Raw genomic sequence first — 27,031 nt, forward strand, 5'->3', positions numbered from 1 at the left:
CTACTCAATTCAAGTTTATTTGGGACCAGTGTGGTTCCCATATTAATTGAGGATCAGCACCTTGGAGGTCTTTGAGGTGTGCATCAAGTTCCTCTCTAGGCTACAACGCTACAAATGCTTATGATCTTAAAAAACGGTGTGTCAGTCACAATACGTTTTCCTGCTTCTGACCTGTCTGAACCCTACCCAGTAGACTAGAGAGAGACAGCTGTTGGCTCATGTCCAATGCTCTCCAGCTCCACACATAGCATACCCTCCACCCTTCCTGTGATGCCAAATCCAACCCCTTGGGCTCTCTTTGCACTGCTATTGTGAAGGTTAATGCACAATTTATTTGAAGTAATTCAGAGATGAATAAAATAAAACTTTAGGCTTGTATAAGAGGATTTCCCTAGGCACTTGTGACCCTATCAACCATTTTTGTGGGCTTGACAGAGCAGTTTTAGCTGGTAGAAGAACGAGGGGATGGTAGGGAGATTTGTAACACAGCTGAAGTTGAGTTTTGCTGTCAGCTAAAGGATTTAGATGGTTTCGCTTTTCCCCTCTGTGGTAAAAACCTGAAGAGGCCCTCCACAGAGGAAGCATGTTCATTCTACACAAAGGCAAAGTGTGTGTGTGACCCTGGTGACCCTACCTTCGCTCACTGGAGCACGTTTATCTTTGACATAACATCTGTTAGAAAGGGTTGGCAAGCTTAAAATAATAAACCACAAATCCTGTTGGTCAAGAAATAGTCCTCCTGGTCAGTTAGTAGGCCTACCAGAAAACACTTGTACTATACCTATATGGACTTCTTGTGAACGAAATATTTACCAAAGAAAATGTTACAATACTGTCAGATGCGTGAAGAGTTCATTGCATTTGCCTACTACTCCTTTGTTCATAATATTCTTTTTAAATTAAGATGTTATTTCTTTACTCTACCAACATGACACAAACTTGCTGCAAATGCCACAAACTTTCCCTCTTACCGAATCTCATACAAAAAGCCATTTAGATATCAACACATCTGCTTGTCTTACATGCACAGATACACACTCACACTTTATCGTGGCTGTCTTTTTTAACTGTTACAGCCACCTGTTTGTCCCTTCTTCCCTGTCAATCCCAGCTCTGATCTGTGGCAATAACAGGTTCACTGTGAGAGACACAAACAATCCCTGCACCCCACAAACCCCTAATCTAGCGCCCTGGTTGTGACATGCTTATAATGACCCCCCATGGTCACACTGACATTCACTTGGGCCTGGTCGCACCAGTCAGAGCCAACCCTAAAGCATTATACCCTCCCCCTCCTTCCCTCTGACCCCTATCTCTGTTTTCTCTCCTTTCAGACTCCCCCTCTCCCTTCTCTTTTTCTCTGACTTACAAATACAACCCATTCTCTCCCACCTCCCCCTCTATTTAAGTGAGGGTTTGAAATAAGTTATTACCTAGGCCTACATACTTACTGCGAGATTCTGGCAATTATGCCATTTTTCTACATACCCAGAGTCAGATGAACTCCTGGATACCATGTTTATGTCTCTGCGTGCAGTATGAAATTAAAGGTTGTTTCGCGAGCCAATGCTAACTAGTGTTAGCACAATGACCGGAAGTCTACAGGTATGCTAGCTAGCCATAAAAATGGTATCCACGAGTTCATCTGACTCTGGGTAAGTAGCAAAATGGCTTATTACCACTTTTTGATGGTATGCACATCTACAATAACATTTCTAAGTCAAACCTTTCCTGCAGACTATTGACCTAGTAGCCTGCTACAGCCTCGCATAAAAACTGAGTTTGGGCGCCATGGGTTTGTCTCAATGTCAATCATTTACAGCAATGGCTAAACCATGTCACTGAGTGAATAATCCTGATCATTATGTCATTAGAATCTCTGGGTAATCCTAAAATTATGACGACGCACAGGTGTTACGTTTTTTGGGTAGTGATAAGCCACAATCCACCTTAGGTGGTGTTTAATCAAGTGGTCATTGTTGTGGCACAGTTTTAACTTCAGGAAAACTCTGACAAAGGCTGTTATAGCCAAAAGACATTAGTGTTGTCCTTTATAAATGCATATAAATGGATTTGACCTTGCTTGCTCTTCATGGCGTGCTAATCTTTCTCCTTCTGTGCCACTACTTCTCCACAAGGTTGGTGGAATTTATGGATGTGTGCTCCCTCTTTCTGTCTGATTCAACACAGACCACATATGATCCCTCCCTTATCTTCCAACCCTGCAGACAAAGCAGCTCTTAAGGAGCAAATCAGACCATTTCATCGTTATTTGGTCACTCCAATTTTCAACACACAGACAATTTTTACACACACAGGAATTCAGTTGCAACTTCACTGATAAACCATTTTTTTTGTTGCATAATATCCTACAAATCTCATTAATGTGTGACTCTCTCAACCTTCTATCTACCCCTTGGTGTTATCATCCCTTGACTCCCACATGCTTGGGAAGATCGAGGATGGGATGGTGAAGAGGTTTCTAGACAAACAAAGGCTACTTTGACCTCTGTGATCCTGCTTTATAAAGGGTAATAACAAGCTTCCACTGGGCTGAAACTAAAGGGGGTGTTGAGAAAGGGATGGGACCATGCTGGAGCACTGTCAGGAGGGCAGGGTGTAATCTTGATGATCTACTGGCACCTAAAAGGCCTACACATGTCTGTATCCTCAACTCTGGAAAAACAAAATGATTCTGGAGGCTACTTTTCTGTCATATAGCTATTGAGGATCATGTAAAGTTACCTCTGATCGTCATGTCATAGGCCTAAAACATTTTAAGAACCTTTTCAGAAAGACACAACTGCACTATTACAGGAGGGCTGCAAAAATGCAAAATACTGTATTTATACTGCCCTCTTGAAGAGGGACTCATGGAATAGTTTTCTACTGAGAGAATTTCTTCAACCCTTTATAAGCTCTTTCATACTGTGACTCTTGTCTCTCTTTTGCCTAAAGAGATGATCGAAGAAACTTCATGTGATTGGATTAAGTATTTCAAAGACCCCTGGCCCTCACAATATTATATTTTTCCTTCTGGGAGAAGTCTATTAGAGCTAATCAAAAGAGAACACAGAAGCTTGACTGGTGGGTAAAACCTGCGAATTCAGACAAACAAAGAGGTGTTAAGGGTTCGCACTAAACATTTTGAGTGTGAACCCATTACACCTCTTTTTAAGTTCTATTTTAGGGTTATAATAGTTCTGTTGACCAAAAATGTTTGGCTACAACAAACTGAAGTTAAACCATGAGAGATCATCAGACCAATGATATGTAAATAACCAGCTAAATGTAATACCAACTCCATGTTTATTTATTGAATTAATGCCATATGCCTAAACCTAGCTCTAATTTAGTTCCCTGTAATATGGACATCGTCCATAGGTTTACAGGGTTCTAGCGTGATGCCTCTAGAAGAATGTAACGCCACTACATCAAGTCACTTTAAGTAATACCTGTAAAAAATGTCCATTCTTTAATGCTTTCCTTGTACTCATGTTTCTCCTGTGTAAATGCAGGCTTTTCTTTGGTTGCTGATATCAATACTTTTTTTAAATAAAAATGTAATTTGATCTGTCAAACTGCGCCCCTTAATCCACTATTTTCCAATGGTGAAGGAAGTTACGACTTCAAGTGTGCACTACCATTGATACTTTTATAGATATCCATTATTTAAGATTTCTGTGTACCTGTTGTTGTCCTGATTGTTATAGAGTTGACAGTTGGATTTGGAATCCATATTTTTTTTTTTTTTTTTTTAATATTCTGTGCACACCCTAACAAAAAAATTGCCCATGAACGACGGCACCTTCTCCCTTCACAACGTCTCCCTTGTCAGGGGTCGCGTAAAATATTACTTTTATCAAAAACTATGGATTGATTTCATCACACAAAGAAAAGCTCCTAGTTACACGGCACAAACATAGACAGGCCTACTACAAGAAAAGCGTTAAAGAATGGACATCGACTGATACGGACTCAATGTAGTCGGAGCTACAGTCCGCCAACACTCATTCCAACTCAACTCCCTCGAGATATATATATTGTGGAGTTGAGGAAACTCAATCAACCCATACCTAGTCCTAGATTATCCAACTAGTGAATCATTTGTTTCTACTTTCTGCCAATTAGAGACTGACAATGGTTTTTATTTATCAATAGGAAAATTGCTGCATCTGTCCCTGTGATTCATTATGATTTCATTATCCACCCAAAAATTGTACCCCGTGACCGTATGCAGTAATGATTCACTTGTGTTTCTTTCGCGCGAACTTAAAGCGGCAATCAGCACTTAAAACATGAAGAAAGGTAACCTGCTACTTGTTCCGCTAAAAAGCTGAGGGATGGGGCTGTTTTTTTTACCACTCCCATAGACAGAGCTATGCTTGCTTTTTTACCACTCCCATAGACAGAGCTATGCTTGCAAGCATAGACAGAGCTATGCTTGCTTTTTTACCACTCTCATAGACAGACCATCCATGATTTCAAAATATTAGTTGTAACCATGTTTTGAGGTGGACAATGTTTGTTTACATTACGTTTGTTTCAAACATTGGAGTTTATATTTTGGGTTCTGATGGGGTGCGACAGTTGAACTAAACTCATGAAGCATTTCTAAGTTATGGTCTTCGAGAATCAATGGGTACATATCAATCAATTAGGGGACAAATGGATGTTGAAACAGCAGATAACCCTTTAAAATGAGCGGTGAGTCTTCAACGAGGTTCTATGGCCGCCCACTTTCAACCGTCCACGTGCAAGCTCCCGGCACCCACCGCCACCGGCATCTTCATGACACTCATTTCCATCGTTTGTCTCCCATTGTGGCCGTGCAATTTAAATTAAATTCTGCAAGAGTTTATTCAAACTTTGTTCATAGTGTTGCCTCGTCGATTAACATTCACACTGCCTTTTGATTGGAAATTAAAGGGTATACCTAGTCAATTGCGGTTGATAGGCTACACTGTAGACCTTGCGAATGATGATAGCCTACATAGGTTGTATCCATGTCACGATTTGTAACTTCAGCAAGTGTTACACTACAGCAGCTAACTTGTGGATTTGTTTTGATGGCTGACTCATTACAGCATAAGTGATTAGGCCTACATTAAAACATAATTAGGCTACGTTGGCCTAATGCCATACGAGGAACGTCTAAGAATTTTGAAGACTCAAAACTATCAAATGACAACTTTGTTGCAACAAAAGTATCAGTTTACCGGCGATCATCACTAGTTAGTCATAATCTCATGATGAGTTCACCAAACCTCTCCGCCCATGCGCAATAATAATTTAGCAATTTAGCCTATGTGTTTTAAACTTAAAAAATGGCTTCAATTCAATTAGTCTGTTTAATTTGGTGGTTGTCTGGTCTAATGTTAGGCTATATGTTGGCCTTCGGTTTGGTGATATTCATATGTTCAGGAGGTTTTTCAGTCGAACTCAGTCGGCCAACTTGGTGAAGAACTCCTGGCCCCAATACTGCCCATAAAGTTCGAGACGATCAACCGAGGTTGCCAACGGGACATTACACACAAACGTTTGTGTGTTTCCATAAATCGTCGAGCTATCGCCATATTCGAAATGCGAATAAAAGATAATTGTATAATCTTACACAATTTCAACATCTGGGCCGTGCTATTTTTCTTACTCTACCGCTACCATTGTATGTATAGCAATGGGACGTACCCTTTTCGTACAGTCCGCCAATCCCGAACAAGAATAGCCAGGTTGGAGAGACGTCATTGGAGAGTATCGAGAAAGAAGCCTGTGGTTCTCAAACCGGGTGGCAGAGTGTACCCGGAGGAAGGGACAACGAAGGTAGGTGACCCTTGATTCATATTTAAAGCCACTGGTTATCATTCTCCATCGTGCACCAGGAGAAGCATGGCGAAGCTATGACTATCCGTTTATTTTGTATAGCCTACATTGTGTAGTGGTCAACAACTACATGGAGCCTAATGCACAAAAGCACAAAGACTGGTTGACACAAAAGACAAGGCTACAGTTTAGGAGCCGGCATGCTTACTCCTCTGTTACGGTATTGTATTTGATCAAACAATGTCAGTAGACATGATGCTCCCTGTCTTTTATAATCAATCTAAGGTATTTATCAGTTTGGGGACATTAGAGTTGGCAATGCTGAATAACAAGATTAGGTGAGCAATGTTGTTTGTTAACAACATCTTCAGTAGCCTATAGTGTCGTGATATCTTGGATTACCCACCAGTACAAAGGCAACAGCTTTATTGACAATAAAGGCTAGACAACAGAATAACCATATCCTGAACTCCGGTGTGCATGTCAGGCAATTTGTTACAATGTACAACACGGGATAGATGCCGGCTTCAAGTCAAGATACTTTTAGTTTACTTTGTGGTTGGCCTACTACAACTGTCACACTGCCAGAACATGCAACATTTGACCTAACCTGTATCGGAGAAAAGATAGAGGAAAGACTGACTGCTCTGCTGTTCTTTGTACGGAACATTCGCGGCAAAAATTACCCCGCGAGATTTCTTCATACACTTTGGAAAAGGGGAGGAGAAAACGAGGAGAAAATAAGACAGGGTGTCGGAACTGACGGAGAAAGGGAAAGCAATGTGGTTTGCACATTTTGCAAACGCCTTTGGCAGCAATATTCTCAGGCATGGATTCGATGATTTGACTTTGCCTATGTAACACCCATATACTTCTACAACAACTACACCTAATGAACGACCCGTTGCATTATCATAGCAGTTTCCCTTTTCTGAGTCCTTCAGTCTTATGATGAACCCGGTCTGTTGTATATTGTAGTACCAGTGGGCCTTTATGAAGGATAGCCTAATATTACTGAAATAAGTTGTGTAAAATAGTAGAATTGATTTGACGAAGAACTGTCCTTTGACTATTGCCACACAACAGCAAAAAGTAAATCAGTCCTTTCTCTGTAGAACAAAAGATTGAGCGACCTCATCCATTGGTCGGTTTTCTACCCCAATACCCCATGCTGCCCCCCTGAAGGGGACCGGGGTTGGTTTAATAATGGGATGGGTAGGCTAATTCCTACACTTTTCTGTACCCAGAAAATATCATCGCTTATTTAGTGTAAAATGTACATTCCAAAGGGCTTTAAATAAAAAGTTAGGTGGCATTTACCATAAAAACACAAAGATATGGATTTGATTTTAGTAGATGTAGTCGTTTTTGTCATATTCCAGGGTGCTATTCATCAACTTCTATGAGACCTATAAGACATTAAATAATACATTATTTAAAATCTTTCTTGATTATTTTATAATCCTACTTACATTTCTCTTAAAAAAGTTTTTTCATGATTATTGTATTAAGATTTTCTGTGTTTCCCTGATTTCACTTTCCACCCTGATAGGTTGTAGTAAATTCCCCTTTCAAAAATCAGCCCCTCCCTAGAATGACATCACATTCAGGAAGTGTCATAATATTTGGGGTGGTAAAACAACGGAGCAAGGCTAAGTAAATGTATTCTCCTGAGACCCGAAAAGTTTGGGATTTACATTTTTTTTCTCAAAAGTGTTTATGGTGAAAAAACACATTACCAAGATTATATATTTTTTACATTTTTGTTATTTGTCTTTTATTGTATCTGCAAAATTGTCCTCTGTAGTAGTCATTAGGACGTAAATATGAAGAGGGAAAAAAACATTACAGTCAATGGGTACAGTCGCTGAAAAACATAGTCAAGGCATCTACACAGTCCTGAAAACTCACTTAACTATTCCTGAGATATTCACTTGCTATAAGTCATTTGAATATCATACTCACAAAAAGGATAATTAGTAATTACACCCACTCCTTTAAAATGTTCATAAAATGTGAAAATTGTAATGTCCGCCATTTTTTAAAGAACCAGGAAGATAAAGTTGTCAAAGTCACACCCCCAACATGTGATATAATTGAAATGCCCAGAATGTCCTCACAAAGGGACAACAGGACTTAATACGCTTGTAGGGCCTCAGAGATACGGACCAAGAACTGATGTCCACTAGAGAGGACAAAAATGAATTGCTGGGTCCCAGGAGGATAGACATGTTTCATGATGTTAGTCTGTTTGTCTCACTCATACATTTCCACCCTGGTGGGCTAAATTATAGAGAAAGTTAATTCAATTTCTAAATGTCTAAATAAGTTTGATATACAAGTTAAAATCCTCTTCAAGTGTTTAACATTATGTTAGCTCAATCGCAATCACACAGAGCAATAGCTAATTTAGGCTCCACATTTCCACTCTGTAAGGTGAACATTTTGTTAGAAAAGATAGTAAATATATGACGAATGTCAATATTTATTTATATTTGCATAATACATTTATATTTTATGATACAATACACTTTATTGTCTATTTACATGACAAGATAGCGCTGATAGACATGGTAGCTCTGTTTCTGGCTCCTAAGCAACTTTGCAGTATTTTGTCATTTGTTTTGTGTTATTTCTTACATCATTTAGCCCAGACGTTTTTTGCATACAGCCGGAAATAATTTTTGGATATCAGAGCAGCATTAACTTATCAGCATTCAGACCAGAAATATGACTTTCCCGAACTGGATCCTTTGTTCGTACCCCACAAGGCAATTTAACTTATCCCCGAGGCTGCTCCAAGATGCCACTGTAGGAGGAGAGGTATTCGGAGTGGACTTCTTGTCAGACTCAGGAGGCGTGCACACCATCCAACACTTGCGAGTATATTAATCACAAATGTTCAGTCTCTGGACAAAAAAGTAGACAAGCTCTGGGCAATGATCTCCTTTCAGAGGGACATCAGGGACTGTAACATACTCTGTTTCACAGAATCATGGCTCTCTCCAGATATACTGTCCCTGTCCGTACAGCCAGCTGGGTTCTCAGTACACCGTGCAGATAGGAATAAAGAACTCTCTGGGTAGAAAGGTGGAAGTGTACTACCAGTCAAAAGTTTTGAAACACCTACTCATTCAAGGGTTTTTCTTTATTTTTGACTATTTTCTACATTGTAGAATAATAGTGAAGACATCAAAACTCTGAAATTAACACATATGGAATCATGTAATAACCAAAAATATGTCAAACAAATCAAAATATATTTTATATTTGAGATTCTTCAAATAGCCACCCTTTGCCTTGGCATTCTCTCAACCAGCTTCATGAGGTAGTCACCTGGAATGCATTTCAATTAACAGGTGTGCCGTCTTAAAAGTTTATTTGTGGAATTTCTTTCCTTCTTCATCCCAGAGTTACCTCTGCTGCAGAGGATAAATTCACGGATGATCTCAGCATGTGTATTTCCCACCATAAAGCATGGAGGAGGAGGTGTTATGGTGTGGGGGTGCTTTGCTGTTGACATTGTCTGTGATTTATTTGGAATTCAAGGCACACTTAACCAGCATGGCTAACACAGCATTCTGCAGCAATAGGCCATCCCATCTGGTTTGGGCTTAGTGGGACTATCATTTGTTTTTCAACAGGGCAATGACCCAACACACCACTAGGCTGTGTAAGGGCAATTTTACCAAGACGGAGAGTGATGGAGTGCTGCATCAGATGACCTGGCCTCCACAATTCCCCGACCTCAACCAAATTGAGATGGTTTGGGATGAGTCGGACCGCAGAGTGAAGGAAAAGCAGCCAACAAGTGCTCAGCATATGTGGGAACTCCTTCAAGACTGTTGGAAAAGTATTCCAGGTGAAGCTGGTTGAGAGAATGTCAAGAGTGTGCAAAGCTGTCATCAAGGCAAAGGGTGGCTATTTGAAGAATCTCAAAACTCAAATATATTTTGATATGTTTAACACTTTTTTGGTTATTACATGATTCTATATGTGTTATTTCATAGTTTTGATGTCTTCACTATTATTCTAAAATGTAGAAAATATCAAGGACATCAACCACCCAAGCCCCAGCCTGTTTACCCCGCTATCGTCCAGAAGGCGAGGTCAGTACAAGCTGGGACCGAGAGTCTGAAAAACAGCTTCTATATCAAGGCCATCAGACTGTGAAATAGCCATCACTAGCCGGCCTCCACCCAGTACCCTGCCCTGAACTTGGTCACTGTCACTAGCCGACTAACAGCCATTTACTCTACAATTTTAAAAGGTTAATTGATCATTAGAAAACCCTTTTGCAATTAAGTTAGCACAGCAGAAAACTGTTGTTCTGATTAAAGAAGCAATAAATCTGTCCTTCTTTAGACTAGTTGAGTATCTGGAGCATCAGCATTTGTGGGTTCGATTACAGGCTCAAAATGGCCAGAAACAAATAACTTTCTTCGGAAACTCGTCAGTCTATTCTTGTTCTGAGAAATGAAGGCTAGACATAGAGCTGTCTCCCTTCCTATGAAATACTGGTCCCCATCTTCTTTTTACCTGATTGGGGACTGTTAAGGCTTCAGATTACAGATTTACTATTGTCAAGAAATAAAAATGTGACACTGGTTATTACAAATTTGACACAAGGAAATATAGGCTTGAATATAGGATTGTTATTTAGTTGTTGGTGTATAATATCTTATACCAGCACTTATATTTAAATGATTACACACAGGTGCAAATGTTTGATTTAAAAGAAATGCTATAATGTCCATGTGAAACTTCTTTGTGTTGTGTCATTTTCTAGGTAACAAAAAAATGGCGACATATGTGGACCCGGATCAGACCCCAGATGCCACTGCAGAAAAATGCAGCCGTTTTGAGGTGCTGGACTGGCTCAATAAGATCCTGGACATCAAATTCACCAGGGTAGAGCAGATATGTTCAGGTACGGTCTCACTAGTACCACTTTTCCAAACAAGACATTTTGCCAACCTTTTCTTTACATTTTAGTCATTTAGCAGACGCTCTTATACAAAGCGACTTACAGTAGTGAATGCATACATTTCATACATTTTCTTTTTAGTACTGGTCCCCCGTGGGAATCGAACCCACAACCCTGGCGTTGCAAACACCATGCTCTACCAACTGAGCCACATATATATATATTATATATTATATATATTTATATCTGAAAGGTATTGCCAGCAAAAGAACCTGTACTTTTATTTCCGCCAACCGGCCTAGTCATGATTGCGGAAATGTATTTAAAAGTCCTGCTAACTTCTCAGTATACATGTCACTTTTCGTCGTTTTTGTCAGACATAAAACTTGTCCTTGTCAATCACAAACCTTCACAGATATGCTTTTAATGCATTTATTCTCTCCATTTAAATGTATCTAGTTATTTCCTTGAGCTGTTCTTGTCTACTGTCACAAATGCTTTGGCATTTAGCCTGGTGGAACGCAAACTGTCATTTCACAAATTCTTTCTTGACTTTGACAGGCAAATATTTAAAGGCCCTTATATTTAGCTAATAAATGATGGGTTAATATCCCTAGGCTCCTAGCGATTTGTAGTTTAAGTTAGAAACCTATCTGTCTTCAGACAGAATAACTGGTGGGGAGTTTGAATGGAGAGAAATTGCGCAATGGTGTGATCACATCCAACGTGGATCAAAAAAGCTACTTTCTGAAATTTCAGTTTCTTTACATGATCAGAAAGAGAAGATTTTAATAGTTCTGCAGCAAAAAAATAGGACATGGGCTCTGTTTTAAAATACACGTTTTTTTGTTATATGACAGCGGTTCCACACGTTCTGTGACACTCAATTTGTGTGTGAAAGATATTATTGATATTTTATTCTGTTATAATCTATTATATTAATTCTTACTATAAAATATATGTGGGTTGACTGTGATCAGAACAGGGGAATGAATGTAAGTGTGTCTTGTCTGTTTAATGAACAAAATAAGAACTATTGATTTGATTTGCATGGCGCAGCCATGTAGCCTATATGCTGCACAGACCAGTAACATAATTAAACTCAAAATATACTATTCTGTTATTTTGAAAATAAATTGTATTTGTCTTTGTTTTTTGTGTATGCTTTGCCACACATTAAATCATGAACATTCTATTGTTGTTGTCTGACGTCAAACATGTCCTTGTCATTATGAAAAAGTATAAACACATAAATGGCACATGACATCGCAGCAGCTGGGTCCAAATAGCAATGTTACATGCCAAAAAACCCGATTCGATTAAAAATGTGATTAGGATATTTCACTAACAAGCCAGGCAACTAAAAGCAACTTTCTAGAAAATATTTTGGTTAGTTTTCTAGCTTGTTAGCTAGTTAGCTATCTAGCTGGCTAGCCAGCTCAGATATTACCAGAACATACTGTATGTATCTGACAACATTTTGTGTTGAACTGTAGCCATCTTTTTATTCACCATCACAGAAAACTTAACACACGTCACGTTGGTATGAATGATTCGGGAGATAGACGCAGGAATGTGTAAATCCATATTATGGCAAGAAAAGCTCAAATAAGCAAAGAGAAATAACATACCATCATTACTTTAAGGCATGAAGGTTAGTCAATCTGGAAAATGTCAAGAACTTGGAAAGTTTCTTCAAGTGCAGTCGCAAAAAACTTCAAGTGCTATGATGAAACTGGCTCTCATGAGGACCGCCACAGCAAGACCCAGAGTTACCTCTGCTGCAGAGGATAAGTTCATTAGAGTTAACTGCACCTCAGATTGCAGCCCAAATAAATTCTTCACAGAGTTCAAGTAACAGACACATCTCAACATCAACTGTTCAGAGGAGACTGCATGAATCAGGCCTTCATGGTCGAATTGCTGCAAGAAACCACTACTTAAGGACATCAATAAGAAGAAGAGACTAGCTTGGGCCAAGAAACGCGAGCAATGGACATTAGACCGGTGTAAATCTGTACTTTGGTCTTATGAGTCCCAATGTGAGATTTTTGGTTCCAACCGCTGTGTCTTTGTGAGATGCAGAGTAGGTGAACGGATGATCTCCGCATGTGTGGTTCCCACGTGAAGCATGGTGGAGGAGGTGTGATGGTGTGGGGATGCTTTGCTAGTGACAAATCAGTGATTTATTTAGAATTCAAGGCACACTTAACCAGCATGGCTGCCACAGTATTCTGCAGCGATACGCCATCCCATGACCCAAAACACACCTCCACGCTGTGCAAGGGCTATTTTACCAAGAAAGAGAGTGATGGAGTGCTGCATCAGATGACCTGGCCTCCACAATCACCCGACCTCAAACCAATTGATATGGTTTGGGATGAGTTGGACCGCAGAGTGAAGAAAAAGCAGCCAACAAGTGCTCAGCATATGTGGGAACTCCTTCAAAGCATTCCTCATGAAGCTGGTTGAGAGAATGCCAAGAGTATGCAAAGCTGTCATCAAGGCAAAGGGTGGCTACTTTGAAGAATCTGAAATATAAAATATATTTTGATTTAATTAATACTTTTTTGGTTACTACATGTGTTAGTTCATAGTTTTGATGTCTTCACTATTATTCTACAATGTAGAAAATAGTAATGATAAAGAAAAACCCTTGAATGAGTAGTTGTGTCCAAACTTTTGACTGGTACTGTACAATTGTGAAATGTAGACTCCTGACACTTATTGGGCAGGTATTTTTCTCTCTATGGACTGATGAAACACAAGCGTTTCGCTACACCTGCAATAGCATCTGCTAAACATGTGCATGTGACCAATAACATTTGAACGCATGTTTCACTATTGGCTATTCTGTCCTGCTCTCCCGTGTTACTAGATAGTCTTAGACTTCTATTGTGTGTGTGGTGTGCAGGTTCCTGCTACTGCCAGCTGATGGACTGGCTCTTCCCTGGGTGCATTGACATGAGCACAGTGAAATTCCAGGCCCAGGACACACCAGACTTCATCCACAACTACAATCTGCTTCAAGCTGGCTTCCGAAAGACTGGTGTCACCAAGGTTAGACTACACCCATACTTTCTTATCCATCACATTAACTGTAAATCAAGGATATTTTTTTGATTGTACGTTAATATTTTATCGCTGGGCAGAGGGTTGGTAGGGATTTGCCCTTTGCTTCCCTGTGGTATTTGCTTATTGTTCTAAATCCCTCCCCTTTAGATTGTTCCAGTGGAGGAGCTGATGAACGGAAGGTTCCAGCCCAACTTCGTATTCCTGAAGTGGTTCAAGAGGTTTTTCCAGGCTAACCTGGTTGGGCAGGTGTATAACCCTGTGGAGGCTCGCCAGGGCCAGGAGATCCAGCCTGCCAGACCCCCCCTCCGCTCCCCCCAGGGACTTGGCCGCAAGTCTGCCAGCCGCAACCCCAGTCAATCAGGTATCCATTCTATCACTTATCCTGAGTAGTGCTCTGCTCCACGAGTCCGACGGCCCCCTGAAACTATACATCGGTTAGGGCCGGGTAGGGCCTGTTTTTCGTCAATAAGATCACTTACATTTTGAAGCTAAGCCATTTGCTCGTGCTCTGCAGTCATATCTTACTAAGATCATAACACAGTGTCAGAAGTGCTTCAACCAGGTCAAATATAAGACGACAAGATTATTGTCAGAGTCAACAGGAGAGATTATTTCACAGAAAATAGTCATGTTCATTGAGTTTTGTCAGAGTTTAGAGTGACGAAATGTAGCTAGCTAATAGCTAAAAGTCTTGTCATTGAGCAGCCCAAGGCGGAGCCGTTGCTATGGATACACACACGCAGAGAGCGAGGAACAGACACAGACAAGCAGCTAATGGATACTAATGATGGAAGTTATCTCTAATTTGAGGCAGGGACACATGCGCCTTAAATTTGGCAGAAGCACTCGAGCCTGGGTAAGGCAGGGCCTGAAAGTCGCGGGTATGGCTCGGGCTTAAAATTCATGCCCGTGCAGGGCTCTAATCCTGAGTTGAAATGTTCTTTGTGCTGTTTATGACCTTATATTCAGGATGGAATATTGTTGATATTTTTGTGTTAATCAGTTTGTGTTTTCCTTTTTCCGACAGAGGGGTTGGAAACTAACACAGATGAAGAAGCTTTAGGGAAGTATCTAAGGAAACGTATAGTTTATGAAGATATATGGAGGGAGACGCACTCCTGGGTAGGGCCCAGCACTCTGGGAGAGTTCCATGCCTACTGCAGTCTGTGTGACATGAATTTCAACATCTATCACTCGGGCCTTGTTGACCTCAAGCGTCACTCGCAGTGCAAGAGGCACCACAAGCTTACCCTGGCTGCCAATGGATGCAATGTAAGAACCGAGGCGAGAAAGAGCAGCCAGGGCAGCATCAGCAGCTGTCCACCCTGTAGTGAGTTGGTCCTGTGCTTCATTCAGGTTAACTGCGTCTCTGGTCCGTCCGCGGCTGGGGACCAGGTGTCTAACAGATACGGTCAGTATGTCCTGGGACTACAGTACCCAGAAGACATAGTGTCCACTTGCCAAAAGACTCCTTACTGCATATACATGTACGGAGGAGTGGTGCTAGGGGAGGCTGGCGTAGCTTCTGTAGTTCTAGTAGGCTATTTTGATGTGAAGGCAGCCAGACACTGCATCAGGCTGTTGGATGTCCTGCAGTCTCCAGCTGAAGACAATACTGGAGAGGAAACTGCTGCGGCTCTGGTGGAGACCTTGAAGAGGTTTGGGCTTCCTGCAGCTAACCTTGCTGCTCTCTACACAGATGGTAACGGTGCTGCCTCTGAGCAGATTTGCTCACAGCTTAGGGAGCTCAACCCCAACGTGGTGGTGCTAGGTAGGCTGTATGGAGTGGCTGATGCATCCTGCCATGCTGGGATGGTAGAGCTCTCCACTCAGGCCCAGGAGCTAATTGTAGATATCTACTCCCACTACTCCTTCTGCTCCACCAAGAATGACAACCTGAAGGAACTGTTTTCTAGCATAAGCAGTATCGATGGCCTTACCCTTCCCCTCACCACCTGCTGCCTTAACTTCTGCATGTTAGCCAGGAAAGTGTTGGAAATGTGGACAGATCTAATCTCCCACTTCAGCTCCTGTAACAAAGAGGATGACATAGATGAGAAGGCCAAACTGATCTCCACACAACTGCAGGATCCCCAAATCAGGGCTACCTTTATGTTCCTAAACCAGGCCCTGGAGCCCCTCCGTGCCTTCCAGGAGCGACTGCACCACCATGAGGGCTCGGCCCGGGCCGACCTGGTGCAGATCCTACAGGAAGCCAGCAACCTCCTGCGCTCCTATGCCTCCAGTTTCCTCCGTCCTCAAGCCGTCGTGCGCTTCCTCAAGGAACGTGACGTCTCTCTCCTCAAGAACACAAAGTTCCACCTGCCAGGGCCAGAGCTGAACGTAGGTGGGGCTGCAGTGGAGGACTTTCTGTGTGAGTCGTCAGAGTCAGGAAGTGAAGCACTGCAGTTTTTACAGGAACAGGCTCTGTCTTTCTACACAGCACTTACAGCCAGCGTGGCGGAGGGGCTGCCTCTGAGTGACGGCGTGTTGAGGAGCATGGCCCAGCTACTGAGCCCCCAGGGTAGGCTGAAAGTCACAAGGAAGGTGGTGGGAGAGCTGGGAGCTAAACTTGGGCTCTGCAGCTCACCTGAGGAGATCAGCCAGCTGAACAAGGAGTTCCTGGAGTACCAGCTGGCAGAGGAGGGAGAGTGGGAAGAGGGAGAAAATGGATCTGATGCGGGCATCCAAAATGGCTTTGCAGCCACCTCGCTGGAGCAACATTGGTGCACTGTGTTGAAGGCTTCTGGGTCAACCAGCATCTTCAGGAAACTTGTTTTGACCCTCTTAGCCTTGCCTTGCCCCCCACTTGAAGCTCAGAAGGTCTTCACACAGGTAGGGGAAAGACTAAAAGCATCACACACTTGTATGTCACTGCACGCCTGCATGGAAGTTATTGTGTTGGTATTGTCCCATTTATGTTCTTATCTGCGTGTGCTTGCGTATGTATCTGCATCTATATTCTTTGTGTCTGTCTGTGTTCTCAGGCTGTGCAGAATGGGGACGCTGCCCAGTTCACTGACAATGTGACAGAAAGTGAGCTGGACTCCGTTCGGGAAGTAGACCTGACCAATGACAGCGCTCTATCAGACAACAACAGTATCTACGAGCCTGGCATGAAGAAGAGAGGTCGTCCCAAAAAGATTCCATCAGGTACATTGTTTCATTAAGGGACTGGAATAGGACTATAATATATTTTATTATCACTGTATGAAATGTACTATAGCATAGCGTAGCACACACAAGAGCCCTCAAATGCTTTTTTTAGGGTACAGCTCCATTTTGAGTCAGCATTAGTTTGTGTGTGTACCGGTAAGCAGCTTATCAAGCGGATTAGCACATGAAAGGGTTCGCTTAAATGGGTTGAGTTGCTCAAGATGGCGGCAGCTCTCCATTGTTGGGGTAGGTTAGTGTAGCATGAGCATGCTTCACGTTTGCATGTCTATGGGTAGTATTATATAAGGTTGGTTGTGTTAGTGTAATAGAGGTAACAGACAGATTTATATTTTAGAGTGGGCAAGAATGATTGTTATTTACATACAGTATATTGTTATGTAAAAGAGATGATATTCTTATATGGGGTAGCTATGATAACGTACCATACCATTGACTGGGAATGATTGGGAAAAGGGGTACGTAGTCTGTTTCGGAACTGAATGCATTCAACCGAAATGTGTCTTCTGCATTTAATCGACATGCCTTAATCGACATCCACGTCATCGCTGCCATTGGTTGAGAGGAGAAGAACATTTTTTGGGGCTACACTACAGACGGCTATATAGGTTGGCTAATACAGGACTAGTAAATGCCCAGTACACTACTTTAGTGAAGAAAAAAATGTAAAAATATTATTATTTAAAAATATAGAAATTTTATTTTATTCAGATTTTTCAGGGGGTGCTGCAATACCCTCAGTACCCCTACTTCCCGTAGCTCCGGGTACAGATTTCAAAAGCAGTCAATGATTTCGGAGTCTCGGAATTTGAATTGTGTTTATTGTGTTGTAGCGTGATATAAGCAGAATTCGCCAAGGTAAGTTTCTAGCTAGCATTAAACTTATCTAATAAAAAAACAATCAATCTAAACATAATCACTAGTTAACTTCACATGGTTGATGATATTACTAGTTTAACTAGCTTGTCCTGCGTTGCATATAATCAATGCGGTGCCTACTTCAACTTGATGATTTAACAAAAGTGCATTCGCGAAAAAAGCACAATTGTTGCAATAATGTACCTAACCATAAACATCAATGCCTTAGAATCAGTACACAAGTATATCTTTTTTAATCTGCATATGTAGTTAAAAGAAATTCATGTTAGCAGGCAATATTAACTAGGGAAATTGTGTCAGTTCTCTTGCGTTCTGTGCAACAGAGTCAGGGTATATGCAGCAGTTTGGGCCGCCTGGCTCGTTGTGAACTGTTGAAAGGCCATTTATTCCTAACAAAGACCGTAATTAATTTGCCAGAATTGTACATAATTATGACATAACATTGAAGGTTGTGCAATGTAACAGCAATATTTAGACTTATGGATGCCACCCGTAACATAAAATACAGAACGGTTCCGTATTTCACTGAAAGAATAAATGTTTTGTTTTTGAAATGATAGTTTACGGATTTGACCATATTAATGACCAAAGGCTTGTATTTCTGTGTGTTTATTATATTATAATTAAGTATATGATTTGATATTTGATAGAGCAGTCTGACTGAGCGGTGGTAGGCAGCAGCAGGCTGGTAAGCATTCATTCAAACAGCAGCTCTTAACAATGCTTGGATGCACATCGCTGTTTATGACTTCAAGCCAATCAACTCCCGAGATTAGGCTGGCAATACTAAAGTGCCTATAAGAACATCCAATAGTAAAAGGTATATGAAATACAAATGGTATAGAGAGAAATAGTCCTATAATACCTACAACCTAAAACTTCTTAACTGGGAATATTGAAGACTCATGTTAAAAGGAACCACCAGCTTTCATATGTTCTCATGTTCTGAGGAAGGAACTTAAAACGTTAGCTTTTTTACATCGCAGATACTGCACTTTTACTTTCTTCTCCAACACTGTGTTTCTGCATTATTTAAACCAAATTGAACATGTTTCATTATTTATTTGAGACTAAATTGATTTTATTTATGTATTATATTAAGTTCAAATAAAAGTGTTCATTGTTCATTCAGTATTGTTGTAAATGTCATTTGTTACAAATATATATATAAAAATCGTCCGATTAATCGGTATCGGCCTTTTTTTGGTCCTCCAATAATCGGAAATTGGTATCATAAAATCATAATCGGTCAATCTCTAATTCCAATGCAAGAACCCAAAAAAATGTTGCCCCCTCGCCGGTTTCAACTTCCCCATTAGTCACTTTATCATGGCCGGGCCTGGTGTGTGGTGCCATTAGCATTGTCTAAGCATTGTCTGGAATGCACAAGCCTTGAGATCAAAAGTGCATTTTGGCATGATACCCTAATCAGCACTAAACAGAAAAAAATCTCATGGCTTCCAATTGCATCATATAATATGTTGTAGTTGTGGTGGGTGGCACATAACAGTAGTAAATGGCAGCCATACTCAACAGGCGGATAGTAGAATAACAGTATAATTGGCAGTGCATGGGCAGTTTTCCTCTTGTTACTGTATGTCATTCACTGACAGACCTTAGAGAGCTGTTTATAACCTGTCAGAAAATTCCAGTTGATCAACTAGCCCATGTTCGCTAGGTAGGTCAATTAGGTTAACCAGCTATCTAAATCTTGTAGTTATCATGGCAAGATTATGTGCCAATGGGAGCCTCAGGAATCATATGAACACACATAAGACATAGCAAAATTAAAATTGCAGGAATTTAGCTAGAAAACTGCAAACAAATTCCCCCCCCCATGGGAAAATGTATAGAATTGCAGAAAATGAGCTTATAAATAGCAAAATGTTGATTCCGCCAACAAAAGGGGTGTGAACAGTTTGGGGTTGCATGGGTCGTGAGGTGAGGGTTAATTACTACGTCGATAAGTGACAATATCCATACGGACCTTTCCCACCTAGGAAATGTCCCACTGGGCACATATGTCAATTCAACGTATATTCCATGTTGGTTCAATGTAATTTCATTGAAATGGCATGGAAACAACATTGATTCAACTGTGGGTTGTGTGACTGGACCTTCTTAAATAGTAGTTGAGTACCCCTGGTATATGGGTTGGAGTCTATCTATACATACAGTATCCCTTATGATAACCTCAATTTAATTTTACACTGTCCATTGATTCTCTCAGGGTTTCACATACATCTATCATAGGATCCCTGTTAATTACGGAAGCATCAATGTGTTGTTTTCCAGAGGTGAATTACCTTAATGGGACAGTGAAGCCATGCACAGTGCGGCTGCAGAAGATAATCAGTAAGAAAAGATATTGACAGTTAGTGAAGATGATCATTGGTATTCATCTATATCACTTAAGGCCAGTCACCACAGGCCAAAATGACTTTTGTTTTGCATCTACTCGTCCATTTAAAGAGTTTGGGGTATTTTTGTCCATTAATGTTAGTATTTTCAAAAAGTAAAAAATTCAAATGTCAAAATGTTGATGAAAATTTATATTTTCTTTAGTTTATCATACAACTGTCATCAACATTTCATGAATTGTAATTTATTTGAAATGGTCATACATCTTTAATTTCAAAGTTCACTACATTGAATCACACATAATTTAAAAGCCAATTTCATAGAGAATGTTACAAACTGGACTATATGTAGTAACTTACGGTGATTGGGTCTAAATAAGGTTTTGGCATTTGGTAGTTTAAATGCATTGTAAGTTTGTCTTTAACTGCCATTTCCCCAAAGTCAGACTCTTCCCACAAGCCAACCATTTTTCTCTGCCTCAGAAGCATCTTCATTCATCAACTTTCTTGTGGTTATCCTTAGACATATTCTTTAGACTTATACATAGGGAATTGTTGATATGTTGTCATGTTTTTATTCTAGATGACATTTTCTTTAAAAACATTTGCCAAAAATGCATTTTACGTATCTTTCTGTAGTATTTTACAGATAGAAAGATGAAAAGATATTTATCCACAATCTGCTACATGTAAGTCAGCTCCTGGGAGTGTATTAACAAAATGAAACCAAAATATTTGGGCTGACTACATCCAGTGTCCAGAAAATTGGATTTGTGTGATATGCTCATATTTAATGACATTACCTAATTTGCATATTTATGTATGATATTTCAGAAACATTTTAATATAAAAAAGTATTATATTTGTGTCCACATTCTACTGGTAAAAGTTGATTATGATATGATTAAGGGGAACAAAATACCCTATTAGGGTGTGGTGCCTGGCCTTAAACTCAATTGAATTGATGTACAGGTGACACATTACCAGAGAATGCTTAACAATCCACCTTCCATGGTTGAGGTCAAATCAATTCCATTTCAATTCAGTCAATGCAGGAAGTAAACTGAAATTGGAATTTCAGTTTACTTCCTGCATTGACTAAATTTAAATGAAATTGACCCCAACCTTGCCTTTTTACTTATATATCTGCTGTCTTTTCACCTTTTGACAATTTCAGGCAAAACGCTTGTATTTTCTGCATCAAAACATAGATTTTGTTTCTATGAAACTTGTTTATGTAGATGGGCCAAAGAATGAGGACGATACTGTGTTCGTTGAGGACAACGTCCTTTGGACAAATTCTATGGAGGTAATGTTTTAAATTATTTTGTTGATGTTTTTTTGTATCACATTTCTTGCCTAGTAGGATTGGGTGAATCAATTAAATAAATACGGTAACTTAAGATTTAACTAAGTGGGGCGTTATTGTTTTCTTGTGACTCATAATCAACTACGCATAACAGAGCTTTAAAAGACAGCCAGGCCTCCTGAGTGGCGCAGCGGTCTAAGGCACTGCATCGCATGGTTGCGGTGACACTATAACCTGGGGTTTGATCCCAGGCTGTGTCACAACCGGCTGTGACCGGGAGACCCATAGGACGGCACATAATTGGCTCAGCGTCGTCCGGGTAGGGGAGGGTTTGGCCGGGGGGGATTACTTGGCTCATCGGGCTCTAGTGACTCCTTGTGGCGGGCCAGGTGCCTGCAGGCTGAATTCGGTCATCAGTTGAGTGGTGTTTCCTCCGACACATTGGTGCAGCTGGCTTCCGTGTTAAGTGGGCAGGTGTTAAGAAGAGCGGCTTGGCGGGTCATGTTTCGGCGGACGCATGGCTCGACCTTTGCCTCTCCCGGGCCCGTTGCAGTGATGAGACAAGATTGTAATCATGAAATTTACATGCTGTAGACATGCTGTAGATATTGTAGCCTATGTTTGTTTTTACCTGTTCTGCTTTTACGTGTTCTTACCTTGCTATAGTGGGGGTGTGACAGATCAAAATAAACTGCACGTGACAACACCTGACAATGGAAACAATATCATTCTTTGGAATCAAACAAAGCAAAACATGCATGGATCTTTTGCATGTCTCCAAAGCTTGACATTATGACAAAACTTTCTATGCAGGTTTTGTGAAGTAGAGTCACTAGTATGCTTTGCTTTGCTGTTGCTTGTGCAATCAACCATTCTCTATGCTTTTAAATCATTTTTATTAAAACCGTAAATGCTTGGGACAAGTTCATACTAGCATCTCACCTGTGTCTAACAAACTAACCTTGTTAGTAACTTTTTTATCCTGTCCTTTATCTTTCTTCTTCTTCTTCTTTTTTCATGTTGGTCTACTTTATGCTTGGTTGTCATAGCAATTCTCGGATGTGAGTGCATGACTGGGTGTGTGTGTGCTTGTGCCCACGTGTGTGCGCTTGTACAATGTCTGTGAGCAGTGTGCGTAATAGGTGTGTGCATGTGTGTTGTCCCTCAGGGCACCATTAGGGGCATTTATGGTTGGGAGAGCAGCTTACGCCAGAAGCCACAGGCGCGCACTGTGTTTCAGGCTGGTGCCGGCACCTGGGTCAAGCCACAGGCGCTTGACAACGACAGCAAAAAGGACCAGGAGTCCAAGGCTGCATCGGTAGGTACTCTCAAAACACCTACCAGTGATGGCTGGTGCGCTGAGATATCGGATGACGGGCTCATTGTAATGACTAAGATTTAAACTATGTGTTTGATACCGTCCCATTCATTCCATTCCAGCCATTACAATGAGTCCATCCTATATATCTGCCCACCAGCCTCCTGTGGCTCCTACGCTTGAGGGGAGCCCTTCTGACCTCTGGCGAATAGGACAGTGAAAGGCGCAATGCAATCAAAACACAAAACAAACCATATATTTTGCTCTAAAGGTGTGCGTGGCTGTCAACGACACGTCATTCTTTCTGTGCATGGCTCTTGTGATTTGCTTCTAACGTTCTAATTTCCTTTTTAACCCTTTATATGGACTTACGTGGTCTCCCATTTTCTTAACTCATTCTCACTGCTCTGAAATTGGGTCACTTGAATTAATTTTGACAAAACCTGACAAACCTTACAAACAAAGGGCCAATATTTGCTATTACATGTAAAGAAGGATATGTACAATTATAGTCACCCATAGGAAAACCATTATTTCTTCCAATTTTCAGGTTCATCAGATATCAGTGGATGTGTTCGTCACTGTCTTCAGGCATGCATTGTCAACTATTTTATCTGTGTATTCAAGCATAAATATTTTTGACTTTCAGCCCCCGAAGAAGGAGAATCATACATCCAACGTGTCTACAACGAGTCCCAGGGGAGCAAAGAAGGGCATTGATTACCAGGTTCCTACTTTCACAAATATTTGCTATGCATGCCAACATGCGTCCATATCATATAAACCCATGTGAATAACCCTCCATCTCTCTGGTTTTCACCCTGTAGGATGGGAAGGGTTTCCCCACTGGAGAGCTGGTGTGGGGAAAGGTGAAGGGCTTCTCCTGGTGGCCTGGACTGGTGGTGCTCTGGAAGTCCAACAAGGCACCGCCTGTATCCAAGCGCCGGGTAGAGTGGTTCGGTGACGGCATGTTTTCCGAGGTGAGGACTTGACTTGACTCATTGTAAATAGCAAGATTGACTTGCAGCACAGATTGGTGTTTGGACAAAATTGTTCCTTTGTTTTGTGTTGCAGATCTATACAGAGAGGCTTCTGCATTTAGCAGCTTTTGCAAAGTGCTTCTGCAAGAATTCCTATTCCAGCTTGCCTACCTACAAAGATGCCATCTACCAGGTTCTTGAGGTGGGACATGAATGCTATTATCTATCACGACCTTAACATTTTAATGTACGACTCTGTAATATACTAGCCTGGTCCCAGATCTGTTTGTGCTGTCTCTCCAACTCAACTTTCATGGTCATTGCGTGACATTGGCAAGACAGCACAAACAGATGTAGAACTATGTTACTACTGCACTGTTACATCCCATATATCACAATATTCCATACTGTATAATACCACAAAGCACCACATCACTCACTCACCACTCATATTTCATGTCTATGCAGTTGGCTGGGGAACGCTGTGAGAAGTCCTTTCTTGCAGCAGGGAATAAGCAGGAGTTGCTTAAGTTGATGCTGGACTGGGCCTACAGTGGATTCCTGCCCACAGGACCAGATGGGTTCAACCCCCCACCACCTGCAAGTATGTGTGGTTTAGGGTGAAGTTTCCCCTAGATGCTTATCTTGGGTCAGTTTAGCATTTTCCCTACTAATGATTAAGGTCAGGATTGGGGCCGGGGAAGTTGATCCTAGATCTGTACCTATGGGAAATTTCACCCTGGCGCGTTTTGTGTTGCTTCCATTATATTTCCACAACAGAGTAACACTTATACTTGTATAGTACACTAGTAACAACAGGTGTTCTCATGTTCCTTTTATTTTGTTTCATTACCAAAGATGCCAAAGACTCAAAGGCAGAATCTTCAGACTCGTCTCTGGCAGACTACCAGCCCCCAGCTAAGAAGAAGTATTTGAACAAGAACAGACCATCCTATGGGAATCAGAGCTACAGCAGAGGTAAGCCCTACACCTACAGCAATCCATATTCATTCATATGGGCCGTTTTTCTAGTTCCTCTGTCACTATAGAATTATATTTGCATCAATTAAATTCCTTTATTTTGTGGTTCACAGAGGCAATGGTACAAGAGGTTATGAAAGGCAAACATGTTAAAGGTATTTAACATTCTTTGAGCTGTAATTGTACTTTTTTGCTCTCTATTTGTCTACACTTTAGAAAAATAGTATATACTGGAATCAGTCATTTTACTAATGTATACAATTCATTATTCACCTCAGAATTCTGTTTATCATGTGGAACCCCCCACATCCACACCTTCCACCCACTGTTTGAGGGGAGTCTTTGCCTGAAGTGCAAGGTAAACTAACTACATCTTCTCATAAATTGAATGACTGTTCAGTTTATTTATGCAAGTGTATCCACGTATACATGTTAGATCATGTCTGCTTATCATCTGAAAGATTGTTGACATGAATGGCCCTCGTCCCCATGGTAAAGCTGTCCCTCCTAACCTTTGCAGGAGAACTTTATTGAGACTTTGTACAGATACGACGAAGATGGCTACCAGTCCTACTGCACGGTTTGTTGCGCTGGCCAAGAGGTCATTCTGTGTGGCAATGCCAGCTGCTGCAGGTTAGCACTGCTCAAGAGTACACTTTCCCCTCTCTCTTCTTTTACTCCCATTTCCTCTTTCACTCGCTTATCCTCTCTGTCGTTCTCTCTCTCTCTTCCTCGCTCAGGTGTTTCTGTAAGGACTGCCTGAACATTTTGGTTGGTGATGGAACCTTTGACAAGCTGAAGGATGTTGACCCATGGAGCTGCTTCATGTGTTTACCATCCCAGTGCAACGGATCACTCAAGCTGCGAACTGACTGGAGCGTGCGAGTCCAAGAGTTTTTCGTCAACAACAGTGCTCTAGAGTTTGAACCCCACAGGGTGTATCCCTCCATTCCTGCCCATCAACGCAGACCCATCAGGGTGTTGTCTCTCTTTGATGGGATTGCCACAGGTTTGTACATTCTCAATATGGGCTTTCATTTATCTTTGGGAGATGGTTGCAGATAAGTGATTGTGATGTGTTTTATGAGTATGCAATGGCTTGTGTTTCTTCTGTATTCTGGCAAATTACTGTGTGCAGAAAGGTCAGGATTCAGTCGTTTTGGTTTGTGTGTCAGTGACTGATAATCTTCTATGCCCATTGTGCTCTTGCAGGATACCTTGTGCTCAAAGACCTGGGCTTCATCGTAGAACGCTACATCGCCTCTGAGATCTGTGGGGACTCAATCGCTGTGGGTATGATAAAACACGAGGGCAAGATAGAGCACATCAATGACGTACGCACCATCACCAGGAAACATGTGAGTTCAGCATACACACACACATTCATGTTCAAACCAGTTACAACACACCCACAATCACACACACACACACACACTCCTATGATCATTCTCTAACCTGTGTGTGTCTGTGTTTGCTGTGTTTCAGCTGGCTGAATGGGGTCCCTTTGACCTCCTGATTGGAGGAAGCCCCTGCAACGACCTGGCCTGCGTCAACCCTGCTCGGAAGGGCTTATTTGGTAAGGTACCTCCTGACTTCAAAGTAAATGGAGTGTTTCCACTTGACCAGTGGTTCTCAAACCTCTCCTCGAGAACCCCCAGCCGTCCATGTATTTGATATTTTCCAGAGCTAGCACACCTAATTCAACTTGTTAACTAATCAGCAAGCCCTTGGATAGTTGAATCGGGTGAGCAAGTTCAGGGCTACAACAGAATTGTGAAACTTCTGAGGTAAGGAGGAGAGGTTTTAAGAATCACTGTGCTAGACAATGTAGAGAGCTAATGTCTGGAGAACTTTATCAAGTATGTTATCACATCGTTTTATTAGCAGTTAACATGGTAGCCTACTGGTAGATGCATGTGTCTGTACACGCTAACCTATCCATTGGCCTAGTAAATGGGTTTAAATGGGTTTTTAATGGTGTTTCATTGGTTTTCTCGGTCTCTGTTTCCAGAGGGCACAGGCAGGCTGTTCTTCGAATATTACAGGATGCTGACCATGATGAGGCCAAGGGATGATGACGACCGTCCATTCTTCTGGCTCTTTGAAAATGTGGTGGCCATGCGCGGTCATGACCTGGCCGACATCTGTCGCTTTCTTGAGGTAAAGACACTAGCAGCTATTTCATGGTCAATGAGGCCTCTCCCTCTT

The 27,031-nt window shown here is 41.3% G+C and overlaps 1 protein-coding gene across 4 annotated transcripts in view; it reads left to right on the forward strand.

Annotated features, from left to right (window-relative positions):
- Window positions 1-5,678: 5,678 nt before the first annotated feature.
- Window positions 5,679-27,031, forward strand: part of LOC106567215 (DNA (cytosine-5)-methyltransferase 3A) — a 30,141-nt gene continuing 8,788 nt past the window's right edge. The window contains exons 1-21 of one of the 4 annotated variants that reach the window (XM_045693224.1): window positions 5,679-5,820; window positions 10,610-10,750; window positions 13,662-13,807; window positions 13,970-14,183; window positions 14,850-16,657; window positions 16,810-16,975; window positions 21,477-21,544; window positions 22,594-22,605; window positions 22,713-22,862; window positions 23,512-23,589; window positions 23,690-23,842; window positions 23,937-24,044; window positions 24,311-24,446; window positions 24,701-24,820; window positions 24,937-24,978; window positions 25,102-25,181; window positions 25,344-25,456; window positions 25,564-25,832; window positions 26,036-26,181; window positions 26,309-26,399; window positions 26,835-26,983. In XM_045693224.1, coding sequence (XP_045549180.1) covers window positions 10,621-10,750; window positions 13,662-13,807; window positions 13,970-14,183; window positions 14,850-16,657; window positions 16,810-16,975; window positions 21,477-21,544; window positions 22,594-22,605; window positions 22,713-22,862; window positions 23,512-23,589; window positions 23,690-23,842; window positions 23,937-24,044; window positions 24,311-24,446; window positions 24,701-24,820; window positions 24,937-24,978; window positions 25,102-25,181; window positions 25,344-25,456; window positions 25,564-25,832; window positions 26,036-26,181; window positions 26,309-26,399; window positions 26,835-26,983 — 4,179 coding nt within the window. In that variant the 5' untranslated portion in view covers window positions 5,679-5,820; window positions 10,610-10,620. The remainder of the gene's footprint in view (window positions 5,821-10,609; window positions 10,751-13,661; window positions 13,808-13,969; window positions 14,184-14,849; window positions 16,658-16,809; window positions 16,976-21,476; window positions 21,545-22,593; window positions 22,606-22,712; window positions 22,863-23,511; window positions 23,590-23,689; window positions 23,843-23,936; window positions 24,045-24,310; window positions 24,447-24,700; window positions 24,821-24,936; window positions 24,979-25,101; window positions 25,182-25,343; window positions 25,457-25,563; window positions 25,833-26,035; window positions 26,182-26,308; window positions 26,400-26,834; window positions 26,984-27,031) is intronic. The other 3 variants (XM_045693223.1, XM_014136242.2, XM_014136239.2) reach the window with 3 other exon arrangements.

Source organism: Salmo salar, chromosome ssa13, assembly GCF_905237065.1.
Source record: "Salmo salar chromosome ssa13, Ssal_v3.1, whole genome shotgun sequence".
NCBI classification, from domain to species: domain Eukaryota; kingdom Metazoa; phylum Chordata; class Actinopteri; order Salmoniformes; family Salmonidae; genus Salmo; species Salmo salar.